We start from the raw sequence: 12,549 nt of genomic DNA, 5'->3' as shown, positions 1-12,549 counted from the left end.
TAGTTTATTTTCAAAATTACAGTGGCTGACAAAAAAATTGCATCACTTGTGAATTTTGCAAATAATGTGTTTTGCACTGCATTGTGGGTAGCAGAAATGTTCAAAATGCATTTGTTAGATGGGGTCATGTACTTTAAATTAGCAAAATAAGTCCTCAGTATTTTGTTGTTCCTCCTTGAGCTGCAATTACAGCTTTGCAATGATCTGGCATAGAGTTGATCAACTTTTGGATATACGGTTGCCCAATTTTGTGGTACCACACACTTACAATTTTCTCCTGCAGCTGAATCTTACTTGTTGGCTTCTTCTGAGCAATTTTAGTTAACATTATGTACCAGCAATTTTCAATAGGGTTCAAATCTAGACTGTTGTCGGGCCAGCCCAGCACTGTAATGTCAGCATTTCTGAGGTATGACTGCACCTTAAGGGAGAAAAATGAGGGAAAACATTGATGTAAGTATGTTTTAAGCCTTGTGAGACAAGAAGACAAACTCATTATTAAATCTAAATAGCATACAACTTACCAATTTTGCTGTGTGGCAAGCTGCTGAGTCCTGTTGAAAAATGCAGTTTTAGACGTCTGTGTGGTGATCCCTAATAATGGGTTTCGGGCATTCCTCCATGGTAGCAGTGTAGGTTTCTGCATTCACCGTTCCATTAATAAACTTAATTTGCCCCACCCCTTTGCTTGTTATGCATCCCCAGACCATCTGACTGGCGGGGAACTTTACAGTCAGTGTTATGCAGTCAGGATGATATTCCTCTGATTTTCGTCTTCTGACATATTGCTTCCCATCCGAGCCATGCAGGTTGAATTTCGATTTAAGCCTTTCTTTGTAAGAAAGGCTTAAATTTTGCAAATTACAGTGTCTGGAGACTAGGCACCTATGAGGTGATCTGATTAAGGTGTATAAAGCCTTGAATAGTTTGAGCATGCTCAATGCTGATGGGATTCTTCCTCTTGCTCAAAATAATCACCTGAGAGGGCATAAATTTAAATTGAGGAAAGACAGAAGTAGGACAGATGTGTGGAAGTTTGCCTTTAGCCAGCAGGTAGTTGGTTGGTGGAACAGACTTCCATCCTTTGTTGTGGAAGTTGATAGCCTAAATAAATTTAAGGCTGAGCTGGACAGTTATTTGGAACGAATGGAGGGGTGAAATGGGAGCTGGTTTTTTTTTTTTTTTTTGGCTGATGCTACATAAGCTTGCTTTCTTGCATCATATGCCTCTACTAATGCTAATGCTAAAACTCCATATTTGCAATACGGACACTGCGAGGACAGCTCATGGGGTTTTTTCAATGATATACAGAAGCTTTGCTAGCAGGCATAAGGAGGTGATTATTCCTCTGTATAAGGTCATGGGTAGGCTGCATCTTGAGTATTGTATACAGGTCTTGAGGCCTCACTTTAGGAAGGATGTAGATATGCTGGAATGGGTGCAGAGAAGTGCAACAAGGCTGGTGAAGGGAACAAAAGGGTGCTCTTACCTAGAAATGCTTCATTTCTGCAAATTGCAGCATTTTCAGACTAGGCACCTGTGGGAATCTGATTCAGGTGTTTAAAGCTTTGAATGGATTGAGTAAGTTGAATGGAATTCTTCCACTTGTCAAGCCTACACATATGAGGGGACATAAATTCAAGTTGAAAAGAGAGGTAAGAATAATCCTCACATAGCACATCAGGCTTCCGGAGCAGTTACCAAGAACACAAACTCAAAGTCCTCTGCCAGTGTCTTTTGGGGCATCCAACTTTTTTTTTTTTTTACTAGGTTCCAAAACAGATTAAATTCAGGGGACAGAATGCAATGGGTTGCAGGCCACAAAAACAGTTCTTTGCCACTAGTCACATGTTTTTCAATATGCAGAAGGTGGCTTCAAAATGGTTATGGCATGTAACCATTTTCAAAATGGTGTTGCAGTTAATGGTCCTTTTGGATAGACAAAATATCTGGCTGCATATCAACACATGCAATTGTATACAATTTGTTAAGTGAATAATCAGGCTTAGTAATAATAATCAAATAAGTTGCTTCAGAATCTGAAATAATTTTCTGATTCTGAAGGTTATGGTAAGATGTGTGGACTGCCACATTAAATTATGTCTTTGAAAGGTTAATGTAATGGGCTGGAGTGGAGAAAGAACAATCACCCTAACTTCACACATCATATATTGCTCTCCACATAAGTTCTTCATGTAAGCACTATTAGTAGTCATATATTTTTAAAATTATTGTATCACTATAAATATCTTATATATAATATATTTTATTATTTTTTTTTGAAGAAAGAGAAGCAAATCTAGCTCCCCTGAAAGGAAAACTTTAAAGCCATCACTTATAAGGTTAGTGTAAAAAAAGTCATTTGTTTTTGTTTATTGTTAACCTAAACACATATGCATTACAATTTTACATACCACTGTTGTTGTTATTATTTGGTTTTTAGGAGCATTAGCAACTAAGGCCATATTGCTCTGGGGATATGCGGTGGTCATTCCCTGACCTTTCCGCATCCTCTGTATTTGGTGGTCACGGGTTCGAACCCCGGTCTAATCAAGAAGCGTGTGCTACGCACTGCTCCTGCCCACTGAGGCACTCGTACCACTGTTAAGAACATATCTGGCTAGGTCAGGGCAAGTTCAAAGTGTGTTAGTTGTCTGGCAGCGCCAGGGGTTTCCCCCATCTCCACAATGTGTACTCTGTTTGTGTAGCACAGAACTCTGTGTAGGCTAGATTTCAAAAGTGTGTGGGGAGTGGAAAATCAGGGCATCCAACTTTTTTTTTTTTACTAGGGTCCAAAACAGATTAAATTCAGGGACAGAATGCAATGGGTTGCAGGCCACAAAAACAGTTCTTTGCCACTAATCACATGTTTTTCAAAATAAGATTTAATTTTTTTGATAAATGTTTATATTTAAAATTTAATTTTTTATGCTTAATAATTAAGTACAAAAATCCACCATAATTAGTATAAGACACTAAATATTGCTAAATATTGAGGAAGACATAAAATATCATAAGAAAACAATATAAAAAGTCAAATGTTACAAATTATTGATATTTTCAAGAGTCATTGAGAAACTGTATTTGTATTAGTAGTGGAAAATTATACAAGTATAAATACTAGCCAAGTTAAAAATTTCTCACATCACTTGGTCATCTCCTCTTATAGTTTGTCTAATTCTTCCTTCAATTTATTTAAACTATCCATTTCCATAACAACAGATGGAAGTTGGTTCTAACAATCAACTACCTGCTGGCTGAAGGCAAACTTCTGCATATCTATCCTGAAAATATATACTATGACGTATTGGTATAGTAAGCTAAAATACAAGGCTATTATTAACAGCCTTGTATCTTGTTTTTTCATAGAAAGTTGATTTGTTTTCAACAGCAGTGACATCATTGCCACTGTTAGTAGTTTTTTTTTTTTTTTTTTTGGTAGTTGTTGGCGCATAGGCTTCTGTGGCCATAATGCACCTCCCAAGGTTTTGGCAGTACTTTGATCCAAGCCCGAGGCGGGAATCGAACCCGCGACCTTTGAGTTGCCAGGCAGGCACTTTACCCACCCGGCTAGCCCGGTCGGCTAACTGTTAGTAGTAGCACCTATTTTGATGTTCTCTGAGTTTATGTATATTCCATGGTGGAGTTGAGCCTGTTGGTTCAAGCTCCTCCCCCAACTTCTCTTCAGGTTAATTTTAAGTTATACCAGATGGATCAGGCAAAAACGCTTTGGTAATATGCAAGGTCTATGTTATTTTCATATATGGTCAAATGATATGTTGGCCCACACTGTGTTATTCATCAAAGCTATAATGTGTCACACATTAAGTTTTATCTTCATCATTGATTTCCATAAAAACAAAAGAATGTAACTGTACCACTAGGTTGATTTTGGGATAAGTACCAAAGAAAATAAGGTACTGAATTGTCAGTAGTGTGTTTGTAAATTGGATGTATATATGTATACCTTGCAGACTGGTATGCATGTATTGGAAGGAAAAACTTGAGTTTCTGGGAGACAAAAGCTGACATCTCTGCCTGAATCCTCTAGTCAGGAAATGGATCTCAGAGCTTTTCCAAATAAGTGGTCAGTGTATCTAGCAGTCATTAGGAGAATAAAATCATAACTGTATTCTTTGGCTCAGGGCGGGGAATCAAATACACTTGACCACCAGCTACAAGCAATATATACTATGACACTGTTTCTTGTTGACTTCTAAGCAACTAACCTGATCATTCACAAAATCTTGATTTTACAGTTTTCAGATCAGATGGGCTATTTTTACAATTTGTTTTATTTCTTATGGTTGACTTAGATTGGTTGTTTGTTGCTACATTGCAGTGATAACTAATCTGTGGTGAAAGAATGACTATCACTCCTTATATCTTGCTACCTTGATTCCATTTAAGGGCAAGCTATGTCTCTGAAGTAGTGGGTATATCTACAATTAAATCCATGTATGCTTTCAAAAAATGTACATTACACTGTTAATTGCATCCCGGTATATTAACTACCATGTAAATTCCATTGGGTGGCTTCACTGGAGTATTAAAAAAATCTCTATACACTTAATAATATAATTAAAATGTTTTCCAAAAATACCAGTAGTATGAATAAGAATATTTTATTAGCATTATGTAAAGTTTTAATGTAAATGGCCTTTTTTTATGTAGAATCAATAGCAGAGATTAAATTGACGTCAAGATTTAGTTTACATAAGTATTTTTTGAAATTAAAGTTAATTTAATTAAATTAATGATATATTATTAATTATATGCTTATTTAATTATATGTTAACTCATTTTGTTTTCTTATTTCTTATAGTATATCTCTGCAACCTGGAAAGTAAGTATATTTATTTGTATTTTTTTTATAAATTTATGCCCATGCTGACATATTGTATGAATGTGGAGTCAGTTAAAGTAAACCTGAATATGGAGAGAGAGAGAGAGAGAGAGAGAGAGAGAGAGAGAGAGAGAGAGAGATTTGTTGTTAAAGATTTTTGGGCAAAATTTAACTTAGATTTTTAACTAAAATTTAACCTAACGTAGATGAGTTTTTCACTTATTTTAAACAAACCCATCTGTATGAACTCTACTGATGCTAAGTAAGACTAACTTTCAGACAGATTTCTAAATTTATGAATAGGCACACTTTGACTTAAATTGCCCCCATTTTCTCATAAATTAGGCATCAATTAATAATTAATTAAATTGTTTTAAACTGTTTAATTTTCAAATTAATTAAGAAAATAATAAGCAGTTTATTGTACAGGTACAGCATCCAAAATCCAACAACCCTGGGAACTAGGAATTGCTGGTTTTTGATTTTTTGAAATAAATAAATCAAACCAAACATGGAATGTCAGAATTCAAACATGGATAAAGGAAGAATCCATTGGTAGTGTGGTCATTACTTTCTGATAACTTTTCTATTTGATTAATTTATTTTTGTTAATGACATTACTGTATTCTTATTTATTCTTTTTCCCTTGGGCCATTGGAAATGGGAAACTTGGCACTGTATAGTTACTTCTATAATATTCCATTTAAAACAATAAAATAATGTAGGGAGACAAAAATACAGGAAACAAAATAATGCACATGATATATTTTTTTTTTTTTTTTTTTTTTTTTTACAGGATTATTTTTATACTTTTTAGGAATAAAAGTATAGACTTTTAGGTCATGGGCAGCATGCCATTATTGGAACATTGCAATCTCTCCATAAATTTTATAAGTTTATCTCTGAATTTTGGTGATAGGAGTTCCATTGGTTTTTCTAAAGCTGATTGCACTTTTTCACATTTCCAACATTGGGGTAAGCAAGCCATTTTATAATGATAAACTTTTCTTGTGCATATGTCACTCACAGACAAGAACACTGGTTGGTACAATTTGCTAGATGACAGAGTGGGCCCTACTTAACAAACTGTTATGAAGTTGAAGATAACAGCACTGTTCATTACTATTTTTTTATATATATAATCTGGTTTTATTTAATTTAAGGTGCATGATTTTATTATTTTATTAATTAATTCAATGATTTGTTACATTTTTAATTCTGGAAATTTTGCATAATTGTAGTTAATTGTTTAATTTAATCTGTAAGCAAATATAAAAGAATAGCTTACAGTGTCTGCTAACTTCACTCGATATTGCTACTCTATAAATTTTGGTACTTGGGGTTACTCAATGGATTTGGAAAGATCACACAAAAAAGTTAAATTTTTTATAAATGATATATTAAAAATGGGTTCTTTTGATTTTAGGGTAGACTCAGCATCTGTCATGGGTTCGGGTAAAGTATATCAGGAATCAATTCTCGTGCCCCCAAGTGAGGTAATGCCATCAAACATCAATTATTGTATATATTATAAAAATTATATGGATATATCTCGTATATTTCTCAATTTTTCTAAAAGATTTCAAAGTGCTGGACTAAATGATGATTTGGTATCAGCCTTTTTCTAAGAGATGTATAATACTTGTAGAAACTCTGGTTATATCCTGAGTATGGTTATATATCTTGCAATGGCCGTCATACCCGAGGAGGCAGGAGTGGAACTGCAATATCACACACACGCTTTGAGTAAACCAAGACTCAACCCTCTGACCATTAAATATGGTCGATCTTGCAACTGGACCAGCATGTCAGATTATGATCCATTTCCCTCACCATAACTTGTTGAGAAGGACTGCATCCTGCAGTGGATTGACAATGGTTGCAGATTTATTTAACTGAATAAGAATCCCTTTAAATTGTTGAAAATTAATTGTGGGTATTATGGTAATACGATAGCTATTTACTATATTTTTCTGTACAGATATGATCCCTAAAAAATTAATTTAAATTAGATGTTAAGTGTCATGATAAATGTATACTATCACTGTTGTGTTGGTTGAATTATTTTAAAATTAAAAAATATATAATAATAATAAATCCTTACCTAAGTTTATAGCATATTCCTATCAATTTATTTCTGATTTTTGTAATGAATAGTGTCTAATCAGGTATTACCATTTGTCTTTCCATTTTTTTCTTATTAATATAATAACCGGCGGAATTACTTGACAAGTACAGGTCACTGATGAAAAAAAGCCGTGAATTAGGGTTGAAATTGAAAGTGTCTGCAATTCTGCCCAGACACGATAGGAGGGAGTATATGATAAGAGCCCTGTCAATCAATTCGGCCCTGGAAAGATTGTGCAGGGCTCAAGGGGTAGAATTTTTTTCAGCCTGGTCTGTACTTGTTAACAGGAGAGACTGCTTCTACAGGGATGGGATACACTTAAATAGAAAGGGTGCAAGAATGTTTGCTGATGCTGTCGAGGCAATGTTAGGTGGGTCGGAAAACTGCTAGATTGGAGGGATACAAGGACTAATAGATTAACAGTAGCCACTGGCAGAGGTGAAAGTGATTCTTGCACTGCTTCTATTGGAATGAGCCGCAGCCTGGAAAATAAGATGCAGGATATTTCAGAGACTGCTGGGAATCATTGGGGTACAAGTAAACACATGGGTTGTGTTAGGGTAGCTAAGAAAAAGAACAGGTGCATGTATACTTGTGTGTACACCAATGCTAGGAGTTTAGTAAATAAATTTGATGAATTTGAACTTTGCCTTCACAACGAGTTGCTCTAGTACTGCTTTGTTTTCAAAAAGTCGACCTCGTTGAAAGATTCATTGGGCACTTGTATTGCTCAAAACATCAAAGGCAGATATTGTGGGGATTTCAGAGACGTGGTGTCACACAGATATAAGAAATGCAGAACTGAAATTTGGGGAGTACAATGTCTACAGAAAGGATAGACAGGATAGGAAGGGAGGAGGGGTTATGCTATTAGTTAAAAAACACATAAAATCCAAGGAAGTGAAGCCAGTCGACATCGCTGGACAGTGCAGTGTCGAGTCAGTTTGGTGTGACATAAGCATTGGGAGATCAAAATTGAGAGTAGGAGTGTGCTATAGGCCTAATGACTCTGATGAGTATAATAAGAAACTGTTCGGAGAAATAGAGTGGGCCAGTAAATCAGAGAGTCTTATAATGGGGGATTTTAATTTCCCAGATATTGACTGGAATTTGGGGGCTGGTCACTCACACAGTAGCAAGGCTTTTGTGGATTTATTGGATGATTGTTTTCTACATCAGCATGTTCGGGAGGCAACTAGAGGGAGTAATACTCTTGATTTGATTATCAGTAGTGATTCTTCATGCATTAAGAATCTGCAGATAAATGAACCACTTGGTGGCAGTGATCACAGTGTGCTGAAGTGGGAGTTACTCAAAGAGGTAACTACCATTAGGGGTAAAGGGAAGGGGCATTGCTTTCGTAAAGGCGACTACAATGGACTGAGACAGTATTTAAATTCTATACAGTGGGATCAACTGATGATATTGCCAACAGCAAATTCAAAATGGGAAGCATTCAAAGAACTTATCGTGGAAGCTACTGGGCTTTACATACCAACTAAGAAATATTGTTCAAGGTTTAGGCCTAAATGGTTGTCAGATGAACTAATGAGGCATATGGCAGAGAAGAAAAATGCATGGGATACATACAAATTAACACGTGACACGGACGCCTATGATAGATACAAGTTGATCTGTAACCAAGTTACAAAGGAGGTTAGGCAGGCGAAGGCAGATTACGAGAGATCCTTGGCAAGGGATGCGAAGAAAAACAGCAAAGAGTTCTTTACTTATGTAAACTCTAGAAGGAAGGGGATGAATCAGATTGGTCCACTTGAGATCGATGGGTCAACTGTTGATGACCCTGCTCGGGTAGCTAACAAACTAAATGAATATTTTGCATCGACATTCACACATGAGGAGTTATTCAGCGAGGGGAATGCCAGAGGTGTATTCAACTCTAGCAGTAAGCTAGAGAATCTTGTAATAACTGAGAGCAAAGTGGAGGAGAAATTGTTGAAGATAAACACAAGAAAGGCACCTGGGGTGGATGGGAGCTATCCAGTTATATTAAAGGAGGCAGCAAAGGAGGTAAGCAAACCCTTAGCCATAATTATGAGAGCTTCCTTGGACTCAGGGGAGGTACCCATTGACTGGAGATGTGCAAATGTGACCCCAATTCACAAAGGGGGATCAAAGGCTGACACAAGTAATTATAGACCTGTGAGTTTAACTTCTGTTCCCGGAAAATTAATGGAGGCACTGGTTAAAGAAGCACTGCAGGATCATCTAGACAAGACTTCAGTTATAGCTCGGACACAGCATGGTTTTGTTAAGGGGAAGTCTTGCCTGACCAATTTGATTGGATACTATGATGCAGTCACAAAAGAACTGGATGCAGGGAATAACTTTGATATTATATACTTGGATCTTAGAAAGGCTTTTGATACTGTTGCACATGGAAGACTGCTGCACAAATTGGAGCAGTGTGGCATTGGAGGCAAGTTGCTGCTATGGATAAAGGGGTGGTTGAGGGGGAGAAGACAGAGAGTGGTAATCAATGGACACTGCTCATCGTGGACTAATGTTATTAGTGGAGTCCCTCAGGGTTCAGTATTGGGGCCTTTATTGTTTTCTGTATTTATAAATGATATTGATGATGGTATATCAGGCTTAATGTCCAAGTTTGCAGACGATACGAAGGTTGGCAGGGTTGTCAAGGACACTACTGACACTATGCTGCTGCAACAGGATTTGGAAAGGTTGAGCAGATGGGCTTCGAGGTGGCAAATGAAGTTTAACATTGACAAATGTAAAGTACTACATATGGGAAACAGCAACCCCAGAGCAACGTATCAACTCTGTGGTACTACACTGACAGTGGTAGAGAATGAAAGGGACCTGGGGGTGCAGGCAGATATGAAGTTCTCTGAGCAGTGCAGACGAGCTGCAAGAGTAGCTCATGGTGTATTGTCAATGATATATAGGAATTTTTCTAGCAGGGATAAGGAGGTGATTATTCCCTTGTATAAGGCAATGGTCAGGCCACACCTAGAGTACTGTATACAGGCCTGGAGGCCTCATTTCAGGAAGGATGTAGAGCTGCTGGAACGAGTACAGAGAAGGGCAACTAGATTGGTGAATGGGACAAAGGGGTTCTCTTACGAAGAAAGGCTTAAGTTTTGCAAATTACAGTGTCTGGAAACTAGGCACCAGCGGGGTGATCTGATAGAGGTGTACAAAGCCTTGAATGGTTTGAGCATGCTCAATGCTGATGGGATTCTTCCTCTAGCTCAGAAAAATCACCTGAGAGGGCATAAATTCAAATTGAGGAAAGACAGATGTAGGATAGATGTGCGGAAATTTGCCTTTAGCCAGCGGGTGGTTGGTGGGTGGAACAGATTTCCATCCCTTGTCGTGGAAGTTGATAGCCTAAATAGGTTTAAGGCTCAGCTGGATAGGTATTTCGAACGAACAGAGGGGTGAAGTGGAAGTGGTTATTTTTATTTATTTATGTTACTTTTTTTTTTTTTTTTTTTTTTTTTTGGCTGATGCTGCATAAGCTTGCTTTGTTGCATCAAATGCCTCTACTAATGCTAATGCTAATGCTAATAATTAAAAAAGTTTATGCTAATGCAGGGCATTAAATACCTTTTACAATTCTCATATGTAAAACAGAATTGCAAAAGGTGTTTTCACTATACTTAATATATTTCTCTGCATTTTAAAAGCAAATACTCATTTTAAGATGCTATATTATATCAGTAATTATGGTATACTGCAGTCTGTTTTCTTTGATTTTCTGTTATAGCTAAAAAAAATGAATAGACCAAGAGGAAGCAGAAAGCATATCTACATGCCATCTTGGTGGGATAGTGCAGCAAATAAACATTCCAGAATTAGTCCAGATCCAAATAAGGAATAATAATCTATAATCTTCACAAAACCTGGTAACAACATTATCTGACAATTGTTGTTACAAGGTTTTTAAAGAAATGTAACTTTTTTTTTTCATTAACTAAAGTTATTTTGTAAATAATCTGTTTATATTGAATAAACTATTCTACAAATCTGTGCTATGCATATTAACAGGTAATTTGCTTCTTTTACAGGAATGAGTCTCTTTATTTAAAGATCTCTGAAAACATTTAAGAAATAATTGTTGAAAATTGTATATGACTCAAAGTATAATCCACTTACTATTCATTCTTGTCATTGCAGATTTTTTGGTTATCTCAATATTTATTCTTTTCTTATTTTTTTTATTATGCTCCATATTATTTTTATTTTATTCTTAATCCTTCATTTGTTTTGGTTTCTTTTCTCATTTTCAATGAAACAAAGAATAAATGAAAATTTTTCTGTTGATGGATGTTATTGATTTTGTTGATTATGTAGTATAGTATTGGACTAATGGCAGCATGTGGAACAGCTGCCATTAGCAGCTACCTAAGTTATCACTATCAATTTCTTTGCAAAACAAACATTACAACTGGAGTAATTGCCCTTGTAGACCAAGTTTTCTTATAAACCGACCAAAAATTACTAAATACTTTATTATATTGATAACAGAAATTATAAAACCAAATATTTAGACATATTTATTTAGAAAAGCCATAGAATACATGAAGGCCATTAGGATATTAAACCTTTATGTCTTTTGAAGGTTAACTACTATATTTAATAACCACTCATATACCATGTGATGTTGTTGTTGTTATTTGGTTTTTAGGAGCATTAGCAACTAAGGCCATATTGCTCCAGGATATGCGGTGGTCATTCCCTGACCTTTCCGCATCCTCCGTATTTGGTGGTGACGGGCTCGAACCCCGGTCTAATCAAGAAGCGTGTGCTACGCACTGCTGCTCCTTCCCACCTGGCTACGGAGGTGCCTTATACCATGTGAAATTAATAATATAGTTTATTAAGCTTATTGCCTACATCACTATACATTTAAGGTGACGTTTCAGGCATCTTACTAATACCCATCATCAGATCATTATGGGTATTGGTAGGATGCTGAAACGTCACCTTAAATGTATAGTGGTTTAGGTGATAAGCTTAATAAACTATATAATTAATTTCATGTCGTGTATGAGTTTTGAGTCAGTAATTAAATATAGTAGTTTATCTTCATGGAAAACAACCACGTAATGTCCTTCCCTAACTATTAGCTTTAGGTCTTTTATAAAAATTTGTACTTTGTGTGATGACAGATTTTCACTGCTCAGAGTAGAACAGATTTCATTCATGCATCTAAGTTTTTCTGCTTATTAACATTCAGTAAATGAGTTGAGAATTTCTGCATTGCTTTCTGTCAACAAATCCTTTTTAATCTATTTTATTTAAGATATCCTCTTGTCCTTTATAATCAAATTAAAATTTGTATGCATTGCTTGCATGCTATTTGCCTCTTCAATCCTATTGAATTGTCCTTTACGATTTTAATTTTTATAATTTAGTTATTTTAAAATATCAGTTTCTAATTATGATGTTATTCTAATGTGGGTTTTAAAGCTTATGTTATTCCTGTTTCCTCTCTGTCTCCTTTCTTTAGACTAAATAACAGAGTTTAAAGAGGTTCCAAAATGTCAGTTTAGGGCAAGATTATCTGTCTATTTGGAACCTATTTCAT

The 12,549-nt window shown here is 35.8% G+C and overlaps 1 protein-coding gene across 1 annotated transcript in view; it reads left to right on the top strand.

Annotated features, from left to right (window-relative positions):
• LOC150089962 (uncharacterized) overlaps positions 1–4,850 on the top strand; it is a 100,176-nt gene extending 95,326 nt beyond the window's left edge. Inside the window, exons 22-23 of the mRNA XM_090390145.1 lie at positions 2,286–2,342; positions 4,826–4,850. Of these exons, the coding sequence (XP_090246271.1) occupies positions 2,286–2,342; positions 4,826–4,850 (82 nt within the window). The remainder of the gene's footprint in view (positions 1–2,285; positions 2,343–4,825) is intronic.
• The last annotated feature ends 7,699 nt before the right edge of the window (positions 4,851–12,549 follow it).

The sequence above is a fragment of the Mastigoproctus giganteus genome, chromosome 2, assembly GCF_048544385.1.
Source record: "Mastigoproctus giganteus isolate SK-2022 chromosome 2, ASM4854438v1, whole genome shotgun sequence".
NCBI lineage: Eukaryota > Metazoa > Arthropoda > Arachnida > Uropygi > Thelyphonidae > Mastigoproctus > Mastigoproctus giganteus.
Note: the sequence above shows the minus strand (reverse complement) of the source record. Positions and strands in the feature narration are given on the sequence as shown.